Source organism: Pholcus phalangioides, unplaced genomic scaffold, assembly GCF_987345545.1.
Source record: "Pholcus phalangioides strain wild (caught in Gottingen) unplaced genomic scaffold, Ppha-v1.0 ptg000015l_1, whole genome shotgun sequence".
Lineage (NCBI taxonomy): Eukaryota > Metazoa > Arthropoda > Arachnida > Araneae > Pholcidae > Pholcus > Pholcus phalangioides.
This window is the reverse complement of record NW_028301608.1, coordinates 75,511,053-75,531,590: the sequence shown is the minus strand read 5'-3', so window position 1 is coordinate 75,531,590 and position 20,538 is coordinate 75,511,053. Positions and strand designations below refer to the sequence as shown.

Here is a 20,538-nt window from a genome sequence, read left to right as displayed (position 1 = left end):
CCACTGTTTTAGGAGGATTTTTGGGAACTTATATTATGTCTAGGCCTGCTCATCTCACTACTTTCTTGGGATGAATGCCATGCCCGCCCCTTTCCCCAAGGGTGGTGCTGACAGGGCTCCAGCTCGAGGCAATAGCAATTACTCGATGCGTGGCCCACTATTTAGGGGGCTAAGAAGGGTGGAGGGGTACGAATTCTATTATTGTGTTTTATTTTTTACATCATAAATTTACTGAACGAAGGGGAGGGGGGGGGGGAGTAAAGAAAATTTTTAATCCAGAAACCCACCAAACATCCCAGCTTGTGAGTCGCCAACTTTTAAATTTTTTCGCTGATTTAAAATGATGATTGACCACAGATCAGTGCTGTCTTAACGCATGGGCCCAATCGGGCATGGCCTGGGAGCCTCAACAGAACAGGGACCTCACAAAAATGACAACTGTTTGATATTTTCGGAATTTGCCAAGCAGGGCCTCAAAAACATCACTTGGCTCTGGGGCTCATGATGCTCTTAAGACGGCCCTGCCACAGACATGGATAAAAAGTGGAACAGGCAATGCGCCTAAACACGTGAACCGAAGGTTTAAAATCAACTGTTTAAAAATCAACCCTTAATTAAGGATCCTTGGGGAGGTCAGTGAGCTTTAGTGAGAAAACAATTAACTCATTTTTCTTATACAGTAAAACCCCTCTTAACGGACATCTCGCCAAATAATAATTTACCCTTGTATAATAAAAGAATGCATTTCAAACCCCTGATAAATGGTCACCCCTCTTTTACGGAAGATTTTTTTGTCCGCAAAAGATAGGTTACATATAGGCATTATACACTGAGTGGTCACATTATTCTGACTACTTGACAGTTTTAAGCAAATGAGCTATGGCGCCACACTGTTGCCGCTAGAGGGCTAAGCTGTCATAAAAAAAAAGGAAAGCTTAGTTTCTGAAACTGTAACAGACTAATACAGAGCCGCAACTAAAGGGAAGCAGGTGGATCTGCTGACCCGGGCCAGAGGAGGAGCAAATTTCCCCTCTTTACCTATCATTCAACATTACAAGGGGGTGCCAAAATGCGTGCTTGCCCCGTGCTGACCAAGTATCTATCTAATTGCGGCCTTCGTAATATAGGTCAGTCATTCTAAATATTTGGAAGCCTGTGGCCTGGTAAATCTCTTTTGTGTAAGTGAAAGGCCCGGCTTCGCAATGGAAATATAAGCCAATGATAGGAATTTTTAAGACAAATCTAGTGGTACTACCAGGGCCACAACTAGGGGAGAGCAGACTGGTCTGGTGCGCCAGGCCAGAGGGGGGTGCAAATTTTACCCTCTAACCTCTTCTTCAGCATTATAAAGGAGTGCCAAAATATCCGGGGAGCGTGCTTTCCCCGGCTGACCAAGCGTGTAGTTGCGGCCCTGGGTACTACTCTGGTTTAAATAGCTTTCCCGGTCTGGCCACCAGGCTCGCGTCCCGCTTTCGTAGCGAATTTTTTTTGCTCTTTATCTCGAGAAGTTTGCAACTTTAGCTATTTCAAAAACAAATCCGATGATACCAATATCATTATGTTAGTAGCTACAACGCTGTTCATTGTTTATAAAATTTTTCTCTGACACGGTCCCGCCTCTTCACAAGGACTAAAACTGGCTAAATTCGATAGAGCCTGGTCCTTTTTGAAAGAAAGGAGGTACAGACACAACGAGATTCAAGGCACAAAAAAAATGTTCATGTTGAAACTTGCGGCCTTGTCCCTACGACACACAGCCTCCCACAGAAGTTTTTTCCACAGAAATAGAAACCAATGATTTTGAATTAAAACCATGAAATTCTTTAAAAAAGGGCTATGGCTGGAGAAGGGGAGGGGTCACTTTCAAAAAATTTCCGTAAAGCGATTTTCGCATTTATACGACGTTTTGTACGAGCTCTACAAACTTTGTGTATACGACGGGTCGTATAAACGAAGTTCCGTTATATTCAAACTGAGCCCCCCCCCCCAACATTTTAAATAACTTTACGCCTATGCGTCTGCCGCATGGAGATTAGTAAGCTGGTACTTCCGGACAGGTGGCTATCAGAACATCATTTTGCCCAGGCAGCAGGGCCCCACACCTAGAGGGAAGCAGGAGGGTTTGGTGTCCCGGGCGCCGGACCAGAGAGAGTGCATAAATGTCACCCTTTAATCTCTCGTTCAACACTACGGGGAGGGGGCGCTTAAATGCTTGCTTGACCCAGCTGACCAAACATCTAGTCGCTGCCCTACCAGGGATGATGTGATGTTATTGAAACGGCAGCTCTGCGCGAGTGAAGAAATAGGTGTGCGAACGACAAAGGTATTTTCTTGGTCATGTTTCCCATACCGTTAAAAACAATTTACGTTAATATATTACTTTTTCCCCTCAGCATATTCCAATAATGTATCACGTAACACATAACGCAATAATGATAATAGTATTTTTTCTCTGTGTCTCGTAGATATACTCACGCAGCTTCAACTGTGAACGTTTCCGGTAAGAAATTGCACTGAACAAGGAATTTCCGAGAATTGAGAGTTACAATGCTGCTGCTTTCGTGGATGGACACAACGGTGCGGACGGCTGTTCCATTCTGAAAGTGAACGTGGAGGTCATACGGCAGCTTGTCAAAAGAAGAATCTCAAAAACAATTTAACCGCCGCGTAAACCTAATCGGATGAATAAAACGACAATGTGAAATACAACTTACCACAACTTCGCTGCCGCATATTTCGTGGTCTATGTGGAGGATGTAGACATCCTTGCTGCTGTTCCTGTCGCCACGAATGTTACATCGTTCGTCTCGAGTGTTTTCCACGGAGATTTTCCCGCCAAAGTACGGACCAGTGTGTACTACGATCTCCGAGGAGTTGAAGTAACACTTGCGAACATATGCAGAGACTAAAAAGGGATGACATTTCATTTTAGCACTTTAGTCGAGCTAATATCAGAATACAAAGAAGCTGTTGGTAAATATAAACAACACACACACACACAATTACAGTACCGTAATCCGGGGCTATTTTGCACCTACACAGGGCCGTAGCGCCCCCTCTGAAAGGGTTATTACTAGGAATAGGATTTTTATATTCTAAGAACTTCTAAAATATGCTCTATAAAAAATGCATTTATGATCTTAAAAATCTGTAAATCTATAAAACAAAAAATATGTCCTAAAAAATTTTCATTCCTATCTCAAATAGCATTATAGTTTTAGCAAAGTAATATGATAATGAGAAGTATTGATGCAGTCTAATGTCATGGAGAACGGGAAAAATGGAAGTTGTAGTGTGTCATTTGTATATATTATTATTTATTCCACTTATTCATCATACGTACACGCACACTTAAATACTCCCAATTCGAATATGTGGCCCACACGTAAAATCAAACACTACACGGTCATTAATTACTCTATTATTTATTATATGTTTCAGCGAGGCTGAGAATTGTTGTATTTTTTTTTTTATATTTTGAAATTGACACCTACACACATAATTTTCCCGCAGCATATGATGTAAAACCCACACGTAAACACGCCACATAATCATTAATTAGCATCATCATCATTTATTATTTTTATACGATATTCGAGGAAAGTGATGAAAAATATCATTTTTATGTCATTCTAACAAATCCCCAAGTCACACTTTTTTTTGTTTGCTCATCACCCTGTTTGTAAATCCCACCTGATAACACCTTCCACGTTAATTAATTGTCCTAATTAGAACCCCATACTGTATAACCCCGTGCGAAAACTAAATCTCTCATTTGGCACACTTAGCTCTGTTCGTCGACGCTGCGATTAGTCTCGTTCGACGGGAAATAAATTGCGGAATGTAAATTCAAAATTTCAGAACTTCCGAACCAGAATTTCAGCGGGAATTCAAATTTTAATGCAAATTCCGGATTTTTGCAAGATCATGTTTGGACACGCATTTCGCTTGCTTTCCCCCCAGTCCCTCCTCTTTTCTCAGGGTTGAGTCACCATTTTTGCGCGGTTTCGTCGAGAGGGCATGACGTGACCCCTCCGCCGAAGGCCGGAAAGTTGAAGGTCCGGAGAAAAGTTGACGAAAACGGGCTTTTTTGCTCTGAAACAGTGATGGTAACTCATGGGAAATTTCCCATATTCGTGGGAAAAATTGGTCAAAATTTGCCCGAGTGGGAAATTTCGTAGCATTTGTGGAAATTTTGCGAGTTCGTCTAACAAAAGAATTTTTTGAAAAAAAATAGAAATTAACACAGTGCAATACTTTTCTAACACAATATCAATTATACAGGGCTTTTGGCAATACTTTTCTATTGTAAAATACTTGATTATGTATTTTTCCCGCTACATGGCAGCACATTTTTCGGAATGCATGGGAAAAATTTAGTCAAAAGGGAAATTTTTGAGGGAAATTTTGCTGGAAGAAGTTACCATCACTGCTCTGAAAGATGTTTGAGGTAGGACGTGCACTCCTCAAGCTGCGTGGCCCCCTCGCCACCTACTTCCCCGTAAGTCCGCATAATCCACGAGTCCACATTTAAAGAAAAGCTCTCCTCCCTCAACCGTCCGGGAGGAAGTTGCGAGTGCTGGTATCGCCATGGGTCAGCGACAGGTTCGCGGTCTTGCTGCATGTCAAGATGCCGGAGCCCCCGTTTCCAGATATCACCAGCGAACGACACCCCCCTTATTTTTTGGTATGTCCATATATGACAATTGATATCTCATTGTAATATTCATATTCTCAGTTCTATACGGGCCCCTAGAACCGATGCTTTCATTTTTTAATTAAATACTTAATGATTGAAATGTGGTCTTGCTTGATTCGCTGCATCATGTCATTTGTTGAGATGGTGTTTTTTTCTATTTTGGTAAAGATAAAATTTCAGAAACTATAAAAGAACCTAGGTGGCTATTCACCCTTCCCCCTCGTATCACGGCCACCCCCCCCCCCCATATAAGTTCTTAAATTTGTAAATGTAAAATTAATCAATACCCTAAAGGAGTAAATCTAAATAACCTACATAACACTAAATTGAACCGTTAGTCGTTGTATATAAACAAAAATTCAGATGATAAATCTATTTACACAGTCTGAAGCAGGATTGGAATAGCGAGAAAAAAATTTACATTTTATCGAAAATTATGAAATATGTAAAATATGCCTTAAAATTGTGAAAATATGCTCTATCACGTAAAAATAGCGAAATATGCAAAGACATAGAAATCCGAGCCCCCTAGTTTTTACTATACAAGTGTGAATTTTCGTGGGGCCCCCCATTCTGCTCGGGGGCGTGGGGCAGTGCCCCGGTTGTCCCAGACTAGTTACGGACCTGTACGTACAGTACGACCGAATTTAGACCTTGGGAGGCCTTCCTCCCAAAAGAAATTAAAAAAAGGGTTAATCATTGACGCAACTAGATGAACTCTCCCCAAACAAATTTTGACCCACTCACACGTCCTTGAAATGAGCAGAGGCGCTGAAACAATTTGCAGGACGTCACAGATTTATTCACAGAAAACAGCTACTTACAGTTATTCACAAGTGCGAACTACAACTAAAAATCTCGCATTGAGGATAAAGTCCAACAACTGACCTCTCTCTTATGATGACATTACTTTATATATATGGGTATGCTGATCATATTTGTTCGAGAAAAATACGTGAAGTTGGGATGAAATACGGGACATTGCCAATATTCGCCAAAAGTGAGCAAAGTCGTCAATTCGTGCTAAAATCTTAAGAAAAGTCGCCAATCGAGAAAAATGAAGCACCACATTAAATTGTAGTAAAAAAAAACATGACAAATATGTGAAATAAATATTCTTATTTGTAGTCGTAATTATTGTAAGGTAATTTTTGAGTTGGGAAGATAATTTTTTAATCGTTGATTTGAAGAATAAAACCCAAATTGGCTTCGTTAAAAATACGTTAAAAACCAGGACATTTTTGCAAAAAGAAGTCGAGACAGTCTGAAAAAAATCGAGACTGTCCCGGCAAATACGGGACGTATGGTCAACATAGATATGGGAGAAGCTTCGAGAAATAGAAATTTCCAGAGAATTTTATTTCATAGTTCATAGTACCGAACTGGTGGCGACACTTTCATGTCGAATTCGAATTTCAGAATGTTTCAGACCAATCGCATGATTTCTTCTCTTTTCCTTATGGTTTTGTTAATTTAATTTTTCAACAAATTGCGCTAAACAATTTTCGTATCATCATATGTGCGAAAGTTGGAAAGAGAATTTCTTTCCCCCATCTATACGTTAGGCCTGGAAATCTTCCTCTTTTCAACTGATTTCCTGTTTTGTGTTTTTGAATGGCAAAGGCTACTGAAAATTTCTAAAAAAATTGTCAAATCTACTAAAGTTTGTAAATTTACTAGGATTTCAGAATTTTTTTTCAAATTTTCCTAATTGAACTTTGGAAAATTCACCCCTGATACTTCAAAGCTACTCAATGAAAATAATTAATCAAAATACATCATGGCCAATTTATTTCATGTAAATAAAGCTGAGAAGTTATACGCACACACATAGAAACAACAGCTAAAAAAAGTCCTTCTTTCTGCACGTGACATCTGAAATCCTCAATGAATTTGTTACAAACTGCGTTATCTTGAAACATCGAGTACAGTAAAAAACCCCTCTTTTGCGAACACCGGCGGGACATAAAAAGTCGTCCGTAAAAGAGGGTTGACCGTTAATCAGGGGTTTGAAAGGCGTACTTTTATTATACGGGAAATTAGAATTTGTCGTAAAAGAGGAGTGACAACATCTGAGGCAAGGGCGTAGCGAGGGGGGGACTTGGGGGTCTGGTCCCCCCCGAAATGTGAGAAAATGACCGAAAAAAGGGAAAAAGATGGCCAAATCCATTGTTCTGTCACTTTGGTCCCCCCCCCCCAAAATGAAAGTGCCCCCCCCCGAAAGAAATTTCTGGCTACGCCCCTGATCTGAGGGATGTCCGTTAAGAGGAGTTTTTACTTTATACACAGAGGATTCGGTGTTTCAGTAGAGAGAGAGTCTCACCGCCTCTTAAATAATTTTCTATCAGTACCAATTTGCTAAATGATCTCTCTCTCCTGAGCAACTGATATTCATCATGTTCAAATATGTTAAGGCCGGCATTACACTATAAAAGTTTTAGAACATTTATAAAACTTGAAAAATTCAACCAATAAGCCTATTATTTACCGATACAATTTTGAGTTTTTTTTTATCCAGATCTCTTGGAACAGATGCAGTATGGTCCGCCACGACTTTGGCGACTTTTTTCTCGGGATAAGTCGCCAAGACCGTCATAATGCTTCTCTGGGTTGCCGTATTTTTAACACTTTTCCGGTTTCGTTGGGTGATACTAGATGGCGCTGGCTTCACCAAACAAGATTTTTTTTTTTTTTTTTTTTTTTTTTTTTTTTTTTTTTTTTTTTTTTTTTTTTTTTTTTTTTTTTCTCACCGCGTTTTTTCAAAAATTCTAAACAGTCGTTGTTCCATTTCCAGCGCGTCTCTCCCTCTTTGATTATTATTCCTCCCTTCTGTAGCTTACATCATTTGGATTATTATCTACTGCTCAGGTTGTATCATACCGTTTTATTATTTCGTTGTATTTATTAGTTATTCATCCATTGCCATGCCTTCTGTTTTATCGGTTAATTATTTAAAATGAACCTACAGAATTTTACATGCCCGGATCCGTTTAATTAAAAAAAAGGGTCCGGGTTTTAGTTTTAATGCATAGAATATTTATGCCCGGAATTCCTTATGCCCCGATCTTTTTATTATTAAAAAAATGGGCCAGGTGTAATTTTTTTTAACTGATATTTTTTTCTATTTTTATGCTTGGTGGTTTCTATTATGTTTTGCACGCTGTTTTTTTTTCGGCGTCCGTAGTGTCTGACGGCCTTGGCGACTCTTCGTCGGACCATCAGACATGTGTGGCGCCAAATAATCGCCAAGTGGCGGACCATACGACAGCTGTTCCGATCTCTTAAGTTGCACTGATTACATGGTAATAAAATGAATTTATCACGAAGAAAACTTCCTTCGAGTCTGATTTTGAATTCTCATAAAAACGTTTATGGACACCATTTATAGTTGCCGGAGATGATTAATGACATTTAAAATGAAGTGGCTATTACATAGTTAAATTTGATGTTGACTCCACTAAGACTGTTCGATTCTAGATACGGTTAAATATACAGTTTATTAATTAGAAGAAACACACGGTACGTTAACACATATATACGAAACAAGAATACACGTAGCACCAAAATCAGGTTTGAAACTTGAGCGTATCCCGAGTAGAATGGTAGGAAGAACGTCAACCCATCTTTCAAGTCCCTGTGGAATCTCTCAATGGCTCCATTGCTTTGTGAGTGGTAAGCGGTAGTACGCACCCTGTCCACACCCAGCAGCTTCGCAAGAGATCGGAAGAGTTCAGATTCAAACTGAGAACCCCTGTCCGTAGTAATGCGTTCTGGAACGCCAAAACGGGAGATCCGATTCGATAGGAAAGCAAATGCCACAGTTTCAGCAGTCTGATCGGGTACAGGAATAGCTTCCGGCCATCTGGTGAATCGGTCACTGCAAGTCACAACGTAGCGATTTCCTTTACTTGGTGGAAGTGGACCCACGATGTCAATATGGACATGCGAGAACCTTGCGGAAGGTAATCCGAATGCACCAACAGGAGAATGTGTGTGACGACCAACTTTGGATCGCTGGCAATGAATGCAAGTTTTGCACCACTCTTTGCAGTCCCTTTCTAAAAATTTCCAGATGAATCGTCTGCGAACCATTTCAGTAGTAGCTTTGGCGCCAGGGTGGGAGAGGTTATGCATTGCATCAAAAATAGCGCGGCGAAACGTTGACGGTACGTAAGGTCTAATTGAACCAGTGGAAACATCACACTGTAGATTGACTTCAGGAGAACCGAAAGTCACTGGTTTTAACTCGAGACCCGAGTCCATTTCACGAAGTAATCGCAATTCTTCCTCATCCTGAGCGCGAGCCATCTCGGCGAAATAGATATTAGGAGGTATTTCAATTTCGATATTCTTGAAAATGCATCGGCTACTGCATTTCGATCACCTGAAATGTGCTTGATACGGGTTGAAAATTGGCTAATGAATTCTAGATGACGAATCTGTTTAGGTGAACATTTTTCACTTTTTTGGGAAAATGCATAGACCAATGGTTTGTGGTCTGTGAGGATTTCGAAGTCAGATCCTTTCAGCATATGTCGAAAATATTTAATTGCTAAATATATCGCGAGCAATTCTCGATCGTAAGCACTGTATCTGCGTTCAGCTGAAGTTAGCTTACGCAAGAAGAAACCTAATGGCTGAGTTTGATCATTAACTGCTTGATTCAAAACTCCGCCAATCGCGAAATCACACGCGTCGACAGTTAAAAGGAGATGCGCACTTGGAATAGGATGAGCCAATAGAGCAGCATTGGAAATCATTTCCTTGCATGACGCGAATGCAGATTTTGCTTCCTCAGACCAGACGATTTTTGTTTTATCCCGGTTTTGCTTGCCTTTAACTACACTGCTCAAAACAATTAGGGGAGCACATGGTTTTAACAAAATTACGCAAAGATGTATACCGATAAGTAACATAAAATGAATCATCCATAATTTAAAGCCTAGCAGGAAACGGAAGAAGAAAACTTCATATGCAAATCAAAGTTCATGACGTCAAAAACCAGAAAAAGGAGATAAGGGCAGAAATCGGGATGTTGCAGAAACGTCTGTTTTACTGCCGTAACTGTGAAATTCGATTGCGCAGTATTTTTTTTTGAGACAAGGTGACTTGAGGATGTCTCAACAACGTGATTTACCGGAATCCGGGCAAACACAACGTAGTGTCGCGGACGCTGTTGGAGTCGCCAGAAGTGTTGTTGCAAGGCTGTGGAATCGATTCCAAGAAACAGGAAATGTTAGACGTCGACCAGGGCAAAGTCGGCCACGCGCCACTACAGCAACTGATGACCGGTACATACGGTTAACAGCCCGTCGAAACAGAACAGAGAATGCTACGCAGCTGCAAAGACGGTTGCTCTTGGCAACAGGACAAAGGGTGTCCAGCCAAACAGTACGTAATCGGCTTCATGAGGGAGGGCTCTATGCACGTAGGCCAATGGTCTGCATTCCGTTGACTCCACGCCACCGTGCGGCCCGAAGAAGATGGGCTGCTGAACATCGAGATTGGGAGCAACATGATTGGAGCCAAGTGCTGTTTACAGACGAGTCCCGATTCAATCTGGAGTGTGACACCCGACGTGTTCTGGTATGGAGGGACAGGGGCACTCGAAATAACCCCGTATTCGTTCGTGAAAGGTCACAATACAGACGAGCTGGTTGGATGGTATGGGGGGGGGGAATCAGCATAGGCGGACGTACGGACCTGCATATCATTCGGAATGACACTTCCGAATGTCTGATTTCGAATTCTCATAAAAACGTTTATGGACACGGAGATGATTAATGACATTTAAAATGAAGTGGCTATTTATCCATAGTTAAATTTGATTTTGACTCCACTAAGACTGTTCGATTCTAACGGTTAAATATACAGTTTATTAATTAGAAGAAACACACGGTACGTTAACACATATATACGAAACAAGAATACACGGACACACAGTAAAAAGACATCTCTACTCTGCAAGAAACCAAAGCCTTCTCTCTCGAACAGCGGAAGAGAGGCCAAGAAATGGCGCGCACACATAACGAGGTGTTGGCAGATTTATGATATTCGAAACCAACACCTACGCACTCTTGCCGACAGCATCGCCACACGTTCGTTTCTATTTTTTGATCTACCTGTAGTAGTTACATCATGTGTTTTGCCGTTGACACAAAATTTTCTGCCATCCAGTTCCAACTCTTCATACCTATCCCGATGTGACCCAAAAAACTTTTCTAGGTAATCAATCAGGTCCAATAGAGCAGTATTTCTCAACCTTTGTAAACTCGCGGCCGGATTGATTTTTTTCTTTGTGGGTGGAACGCCCGGTCATACACACGATTAAGATCAACAAAGAGAAAAAAATGAAACGGGATCACTCGCGGCCCGGTTCGGCTAATGTCAGGGCCCGGCGGTTGAGAAACACTGCACTAGAGCACTTTCTGAAAGTAAACTTCTTTTAGAACTTCATTTGTACTGTTGAATCTCATAAGAATCGAATTGTAGTAATCGAAAGTTTGTATTTTTGCATAAAGGGGGGGGGGGCATTTTGCGAGGTGAGCCCGAGGGGGGACAATAGTCCCTTTTACCCTCCTATGAATCCGGCCCTGACCTATAGGGGTTAGTTACTTTGCACCAATCTTGAAAAAAGATTCAACGTTGCCTAGAGGCTATTCTAGTGAAAATTTCCGACCAGTTTTGATTTTTCCCGACAGGAGACCTTACCGGTCAACTCAGTATTGTATGTATTCGAGTTAGCTTCATTTTAACCTGGAATTTTTGTCAAGAAAAAGTTGAATTTTGCTAACAAAAAACGGCTTAATTAGAAAGTATATGTATAAACTAATTATCATTCGAATCGTACCCATAAAGTTGCAATTAACTGATTATTTATCATTATATGACCAATCACAACTTGACGGTTACGTTCTGAGCATAGCTAGGGCTATACTTTCACCACCTAAAAAAGCAACCCCAAAGAAGTTTTTTTACTTCGTTGTAGGCTCAATTCAGCTCACGGAATTTATATTAATAACCGAATTTTTCTCTCTTGTTTGTTAATAAATAAATAAATATATATATTTCATTAGTTGCTTTTTTTTACACGTTAAACGAGATAGATGACTTTCATTTTCGTTAATTTTGATTATTTTTTCCATATTTAAGACCAAAATATTAATTTCCCGTCAGTTTCCCACAGTACTATATGTGTGTGTGTTTTTGAAGTGAAACTTCTATAGCGAGGTAAGAGTGAAAGTTTGTGAGGGAAAGGAAACCATCACAAAAAGTGAAACGTTTCTTTTCCTCAAAACTCATTCCATAGATGACTGGTTTTGTGATGTAGTTCCGATAAGCAGATCGGTTGGAGTGGTGGTAGGGAGGACGTCAATAGACATTCAGCCGTGTAAGAAAATAAGGAGAGTTAGTGTCAGACAAAGACAGTTTATTACCTTTCCCTACCGCTACCCCCTTTCCGTGACACCGCACCCCCTGGCCACCAGAGAGTATATTTCACACGCTGATGTGCAAGTTTTGTGACGTCATAACGATAGCTTTTAATTTGCTGCGCTGTCATAAAGCTATACATCCAAAGCGCTTCACTTTTTCTTTTCCTTCTTTTTTTTTTAGTCCCGATAAAAAGCCCCCCCCCCCAACCACGATTATTGCCAGAAATGTTTGGTGAACAAATCTGCCACACATCGGATTTACTATATGGCATTTAATTAAATTTTTAAATAATTAACATTAAATTCAATTGTGGTGAATCTAGTCATGTCAAACCTAGAAGTTTCACTTCTATTGTGCTAGGTTCTCACGCAGGTTTTTGTTTTTTGTTTAATGTGTTCCTCACGTATTCCCAAGAGATCTGTACGATCTGTCCAGAGAATATGTTGGTGTTAGTAGACACACACATCCATGCCCGGACCGGGATTTGAACCCAGACCTGCACAGTCACAGGCTAGCTCCCTAACCCCCCGACTGCCAGGTGGCAAAAACCCCAAATTTTAATTGGTAAAATAGCACAACAATAACACATAATGAATTTAAGTGGTTCTGCAATGCTCCGAAATAGCCGCTGCAGTGGTCGAGTGGTCATAGTGACAGACTCGCATCGTGGGGATCCGAATTCGAACCCCACCGTCACTACAGTGGTGGTTGGATGAAGTTGGTTTTCTGTGGTTCCCGACGTCGAGGCGTAAATGCGAGCCGATCTCCCCGCTAAACTGTCTCGCCAGAAAGAGCAACAGGCCTACAACGTACAATTATTCAATCATTGCGCTCATAGGTGGAAAAATTAATTGCTGATGGCAGAACTACGCATAACAAGCATTACACAGAAAACAAACTTCACGTTTGGTTCACAACACGGACACGCACATTCCAGCATGTACCGATTCGTTAGAAATTCCGCAATATGCACGAGATGGGTGTACGGTTAAGTCGTAGTAGTAGTAGTTGTGCTGTAAAATATTGTCTCGCTTAGAAATACTCATTGGATTAGGTGATACAAAGTAACCTGCTCCTATATGGATTTTTTACTTTACACCTGCCATCATTTTTCCAAAATATGAGCGAAGTTGAACAATTGTACCCTTATATACTCCCTGTGGCCAGACTTTTCAACTGGGAGATCGGCTCGCATTCTTGTCTCGAAGTTTGGAGCCCACAGAAAACCAACTTCAGCCGACTACCCCAGTGGGGTCCGTCACCATGACCACTCGACCACCACAGTGGCTACCTATAATTTCAGAATTTTACTTCAAATACTCTTTATCTCGTTAGTCTGACTTACTCATGGAATTCATACTCAATTTCATATCCATTCTTATTAAAGACCTTGGCGTTCTTCCAAAAATTTCACCCTCTTGAAGTCAAAAATGGATTTAGATCTAAATACAAATCTTGTGGGAATGTTAATATGCATTGTCTGAATGTACAACTAACACAGATTATTAGCATACGCACGTGTATACATGCTCGTGAAATCCTTGGTGAAAACAAATTCCAACGGGATCAATCAGTCCAGACCTCGTACCCAGTTTACCACATTAAATTAGGGTTACCAGACGTCCTTCTTTTTGATGTCATTTTAAGCGTCCTCCTACATTTAGGAAAATTTGCACTTTTGTCTTCCTTTTCAGGTTTCTGGAAGTATTCCATATTTTATTTTTAGAAGAAAAAAAAACTTCACTTCTCTCGAAACATATATCTCTTCTTTGACATGAAATACCCAGAATATTTTCTCTTTTTGCTTTTTTTTCTTTCGCTCTTACATGTATATAGTAGAGAGATACATTATAAGCGTGGAAAAACTTTCAACAGGAGTATATTGAAAGAAATGAGAGAAAGAGAGAAAAAAGCAACGTCCATTGATAATAGGGTTACTATAAAGTTTCGCGATGGTAAAAAGAGAGGAAAGAGAACTTGTTTAACTTTATTCTGCTGGTGTTTGGACGTAACATTACACCCGTGATCGCAAAGAGGCTAATCACCTGAATATTGTTATGTGTGTCTACGCAGTATATCGCGGGGAGTGAAATAGGAGTAGGAATAGTGGGACCTATACTTACATCCTTTGGTGAGGAAAGACATTTTCACCCGGACCGGTGGTGATGGACGCCGCCATCTCGAATCGAACGAAGTGCCCCACGGGCTGGAGAAAACTGAATTTCTGTCGGACATGGGTTCGATGGACGCCGTGTACTCAGTCATCATTCTAAGATCGTGGACGATGGTGACGTAAAAGCCGTCGCTGTCCGTACTCAACAAGCCTCGCGACCCTTCCTTGGCGAAAACTCTTTCGAAGCAGTGGTGATAGCTCGGTTCCCTCCTCGCTTGCTCACAAATTTTCACGACGAACCCCGCAGGCTCGGGGTAGCACAAATACTTCCAGGATAGCGTCGCAGAACGCAAATCCGGAGCAACTTTCAAGTCAGTGAAACCTTATTTAAAAAAAAAAATATATATATATATATATACACACACACAAGCTATAATACCCGGCGCTGCTCGGATTTTCTTCAATTACTGGGTGGACTGAAAAAGTGACAAACCATTGTAAAAGCATATGCATGTCTCAAACGTATTGGTAGGGAACCACGGTAACCAAAGTAAACGTTCGAGGAAAGTGATTGTTGAGGCCCAGAAACCATTGTTGCCCTAGGGATTTTTGGCCATTTGGGGCATTTGCCCTGCTTTGACGAAATTTTAAAGTAGCCTATCGTTCAAGCCATTTGGTATATATGCAAAATCAGGCGACGATCGATCTAAAATTGTAGATTTGTATAGAGAACATATGCATTTATATACAGACACATACACGGAGAAAATCAATTTTATATATATAGATAGCCTATATTTATAACCCGATTTTATATATATACAGTCGGCCCCCGGATTCGCGGGGGTTACGTTCCGGGGGTGACCGCGAATACGGAAATCCGCGAATAACTGAAACCATAGTTTTTTCTTGTATATCTCGTTTATTGAACATCATGAGAAAGAGCAGGGTGACGCAGAGGTAGAAACGGAATATAAAAGAGGGTGCAGCGATTGTTGGCGATGTTTTCTGAAGAACGTTGTGATTTATCTGTTTGCCGTGTCTTCTCTTCTTCATATCATCAAGTATGTTGGAGTATGTTGACAAAGCTTCCTCTACTAATTTTTCTACATGTGAAGAACGTAAAATAGAGGGAGCTATGTCATGAAAATAATCTATTGCTGATTTTAGCTTCTTTCCGCTATTTGTCTTCTACTTCTTTATCTTGATCTTCTTCATCTGGTACCGCTTCAATTTCACGACCAGTCAGCTACATTAATTCCTTCTCGGTTAATCCAGCATCAAAAAAGAAATTTGAATAACATGTAGTCACTAACAAGGTACCTCCTGACTTCTGGAACGAAACACCGTTTAAACCAATCCAGGAAAAGTGTGTTCATAGTCCAAGTCCACACACGCGCGCGCGCACACACGCACGTATAAAGAACTAGAGGACATTGTCGGGGAAAAATAGAAGAAATATGGTCAAGATGGTCATATGGTCATTCCTTCTGTCCAACATAAACGAGTGAAAGCGATGTTTAAGGCGTATCATGTATGAAATTCAAAAATCTTTTGAAATCACACCCTAAAATACCGAAGAAGCAATTAGAAGAGATTCGCCGTAAATTATTGTTTGACATTTATTTCATCCTGCAAGTGCAAGAACATCGAAGTACCAAATACAAAATACACCTGTCAGAGAGAAAGGCTTCCTAATCGACCAATGAGAGCAACCAGTCCTACAAATAACTGTTTTATACTTCGACGGACAGAAGGATAAAACTTTAATTATATCAGAAAAGGATGGAAAAAGGTATAGAGACACAGAGCATTCTTGAAGAGCATATTCCATTGATAATGGAACCAGAGTAGAAGCACCAGCTTCTCTGGCACATCTGAACGCATAGAACAAGCAATCTTCGATTTTTTCCTTGGAATCAGAAATATCTATGGAGTCTTTAGTGGCAGTTGGGTGTGACGTGGAACTAATGTGAACGTTGGTAAATATGGAGGTATCATACGTCTGCTTGCAAAAAAGGTTAGATGAGCCGTTGCTGTGGATTATCTGTTTACTGCATATGAACGAATTACCCTTCCGACACTTGTTTCTACATATAGACGGCAGCACATCGTCCTTGTCAAAAAACTTTCTTGACACTGGGGTAGAACAAAAACGGCGACATGACTGCAGGAAAAGATTGCTACCGCAGGGAGTCTGCCATCGAAGGGTTAGCGCACCAACCTCTCGACGAGTATAAAAAACAAGCCTGCCGTTCGGAATCGGCAATAAATTGTAGGTCTAATTAGCCCTCGTGTGCAGAAAAATGACCATAGTGCGACAAAAATGCTCACCAAATTGTGAGGCAAAAAGTCTATGTCCAATGACTAACTCGTGCTAATCGAATTCTACGTTTGTACGTTTCGATGGAGAATCTCCTTCTGAGAAAATTTAATAATTCTAGCAACGTATATGTCGTCAAGTTTTACGCTCCAACTTGGTTTGCTATGAAAGCTCACCCTTCCTGTAAAGATGGAACACGGCACCTGTTCAAGCTCATCGCTGCAACTAGGTATTTGCCCGCAGGGCAAACTAAAAGGCAAAATATATCCCGTAATTTTCTCCAAGAAACACTTATTTCGCACACCCTGAAAATTCATTGATTGCAATGGCGACCGACTCTGAACCGCACATCCGTGAACTAGCATCCCGCCGTATTCAGAAAAATAGACTCCGACTGTTTCAACTTCCTATTGTAAAATTTGATGTATCATCTTACATCAATCTCATTGACTGGCAGTAGTGGAATATATCTGATCCACTGTCATACTCTTTTTTTACGCCGGCGGTGACCCATCGGTTAGAAATTCTTCGAAATATGGACTGGGTCGCTGTTTTGGTTAGTAAATAAGTCTCGAAACACTGTGCCGAAATTTAATGGTAAGAAGGATTTTCGCGCTATTTCAAATATGATAATAATATAAATGCCACTTTTGTAAACTCTTTTTCTTGTAATAAATAAATGTTAATCATGCGATTTGTATTTGTTTTATAGACACACATTAAAATTTTTTTGTAAAATCTTATACTGTGACAAATCATCAAAAAACTTTTTTTTCTTCAAAATATGTATTTAAAGTCAATCCGGAAGCAGAAGGTGATAACCCATTCTTAAAATAATTTATGTGTGAGCTAAAGACATCATTTGGCGTCCTTTTCGTGCTGTGCCGGATAGAAAAATTAAAAAAAAAAAATTACATAGAACGCTGACCCACCCTAATGCATATGCCTTTACAATGGCTTGTCACTTCTTTTATGCTGCCAGTATTATGTATAGTAGTTTATTATAATGGTTTATCACTTTTACAATCCTCCCAGTAATTCAAAAAAGCCCGGACATTGCCGAGTATTTCGCTAGTATCATCTAAACATCCATCTGCAGCATTTCTAACGAATCGATGTTTGCGAAGAAGTGATGTATGCACAGCCTGGGCCCCAAATGTATCAGTGGGTGGGAATTATGTGTTCCCATCCTTCTCACAAATTCGAAGTGGAAGTGGAAGTTACCTGAATTTTTGTGTTGCGAGTCTGCTTATTGAACTCACCTGACGGGCGGCCATTGTCACAGTTTTCTTTTTCTGCGGAAGACTGCAAAGAACGGCAGGACAATATTAACAGCAACAAAGTCCATGGATTGCTTCCCTGCGCAATAAAAAACAATTTTAATATCGCTAGGAATTCGAACCAACCGACGAGTATCGTTCAAAATAACTATCGCATTACTTCTGTAAAAATAAATTATTATGCGGTAATGAAAATAACACCGCTTCAAGAACACAATAAAGAACGGAATTCGGATACTTTTTTTTTTAGACTTCTGAACAGTCAAATTTTCATTGAAAAACGAGTGACAACAGAGAGCGATTCCGCAGAAACATTCAAGTTTAACTTATTAAAAGCGAGACAAGAAAACTTTGACCAAAATATAGAAAAAACTGTGGTATTTTTTTCAAAAAAAAAGTCGGAACAAAGAAAAAACCACGACTGTCCCGGAAAATACAGGACAATGCGGGACGTATAGTCACTCGAATCACAGTGTAAAAAAAAAAAAAAATGTTCTTCGTACCAGCGAGCTCTAGATCCGCCCCTGCACTCTAGAATAGCTTTTGTGGACCGAACAAGAGCACAAATTACCTCTGCGCAGGGCAAATATCACTTGGAAACATCGATGAAATAAATTTGAATGAATAAAAATTCGATGAATAAAAAAAGACGAGATGAGAAACGAATTTTCGGGCTTGAAGGGCGGTCATATATACGCTTGTTTCAAAACATTAGAACACGGCAGAAATTTACAAGAGCAGTTCATGAAATGCTCAAATTGGAAAGCACAAATCACAACAGTGCGGTTGTAATTTGCATTTTGATCTTCTAAGAATCTAAGAAATACTTCGTGAGTATATCTCGGTGGCATATCGTGGGTCATTCACGACTGCGTCAATCCACGCCAGCCAAGCCAGTTTTCAGCTTACTCTACAGCGCTGATTCCCAGCGTGGTAATTCCCAAGGGAAAAGGGGGAATTTTGATTTTTAAGGTGGGGGGGGGGGGAATTAGATAATGAGTTTTTGAAGTGAAACTTTTATAGTGGCGTAAGAGTAAAAGTTTGTGAGGGGAAAAGAATAACTGATTGTGTGATGAAGTTCCGATAAGCAGATGGGTTGTGGTGGTGAGGACGTCAATAAGCATTCGGCCGTGAAATAAAATAAAGGAGGTGGGGTTTGTGTCGGACAAAGACAGTTTACCCTTTAGACCTTTCCCCTGCCCCCCTCCCGTGATGCCATACGCCTTTCCACACAAGAGTAAGGCGACTGTATAAGGATATATTCTAGAGGCTATATATATACACGAGAGTATATTTCACACACTAATGCAAGTTTTGTGACGTCACAGTGCCAGCTCCTAATTTGCTACGCTGTCGTAAAGCTGAACATCCAGAGCGCTTCACTTTTTTCTTAGGCTGCACACACGCGGGAGGAGAGCGAAGAGTGCGACTACAGAAGAGAAAATGCATCGGGCTGGAGGTAGAGTTGCCCTCTACCCTCTACTCGTCACTCCTGTAGTAGACCCCCTGTACTAGACTTCAGTCCCGATAATAAGCCTCCCCCTCCAACCATGATTATTATCGCCTGAAATTTTTAGTGAACCGATCTGCCACACATGGGATTATTACGGCATTTAATTAAATTTAAAATTTCTAAATTCAATTTTGAATAATTAAAATTGAATTCAATTGAGGTGAACCTAGACATATGTCAAACCTAGAAGTTGGTATTTTTATTTCTTATTTTTCTCAGCCACCTCGTTGAACATTTTGCCTGTTGTGGCCTTGTATGTATTTGTATTTGTCACTTTCTATCACGCAGATTTTTTCTATTAAGGCTTGGAACTTTTAAGAACTCCTCCATTTTTTATATCAGTCCAAAAAAAATTTATACTTTCTAAACAATTTCTTGATGACTCCTTTCTTTCATGTTCCTCTTTCAGTGTTTTGTTTAAATTAAAACAAATTTGACCAGGGGTCCTTAGCATTTTGTGTTCCACGGACAATTTGTAAAACAATTAAAATGAAGTCCACGGACCCCCTGTGCCAATAAAATGAAGAAAAATGAAAAAATAATACGCACACACGCACGCACACGTACAAAGGGTGACCATACGTCTTGTATTTGTGGGGACAGTCCCGTTCTTTCACGTATTTTCAACGAAGCCAAAATTTGGCTTTTTCATGTTTTTTTTTTAATTCACAGCAACTGGAAGCGACGCTTCCTTTTCCACGATTGGCGACTTTTCTGTGATTTTAGCATGAGTTGTCAACTTCGTTCACTTTTGACATCATTTCTAGCGATCATTTTCAATGTCCCGTATTTTCCAATATTTCGAAGCCTAATTTCCCGTATTTTTCTCGAGCAAATATGGCCAGCCAACGTCGTATATAGCAATATAAAAGATTTAGAATAGCAATGTAAAGAATAGAGATTTTTTTTGTGTATAAAAACAAAACCATTGTGATGGAACTATATGCAATTTAGCGTACGCGGGGGGGGGGGGGTAGCCAGGATCGTCTCTATTCTACATCTCTATGGTAGAATAGAGTCGGCCCTGTGGTACAATAGTTGTATATATATAAATATACCTATAAACTTCTCAGATCATGATGTTGATGTGTTATTAGTACATTGTGTATTACTCTATAGATCCCGTTCATTCACCATATCTCAATTTAATGATGAGCTTAAGGTACTTATTCAAAA

General features: G+C 40.2%; 1 protein-coding gene across 2 annotated transcripts in view; it reads right to left on the bottom strand.

The window, feature by feature from the left end:
- LOC149076693 (uncharacterized) overlaps positions 1–20,538 on the bottom strand; it is a 39,255-nt gene that overhangs the window by 12,260 nt on the left and 6,457 nt on the right. Inside the window, exons 2-5 of one of the 2 annotated variants that reach the window (XM_089244313.1) lie at positions 17,832–17,928; positions 14,257–14,628; positions 2,715–2,905; positions 2,476–2,597 (exon numbers count right to left, since the gene is read on the bottom strand). In XM_089244313.1, the coding sequence (XP_089100439.1) occupies positions 2,476–2,597; positions 2,715–2,905; positions 14,257–14,628; positions 17,832–17,928 (782 nt within the window). The remainder of the gene's footprint in view (positions 1–2,475; positions 2,598–2,714; positions 2,906–14,256; positions 14,629–17,831; positions 17,929–20,538) is intronic. The other variant, XM_089244315.1, reaches the window with a different exon arrangement.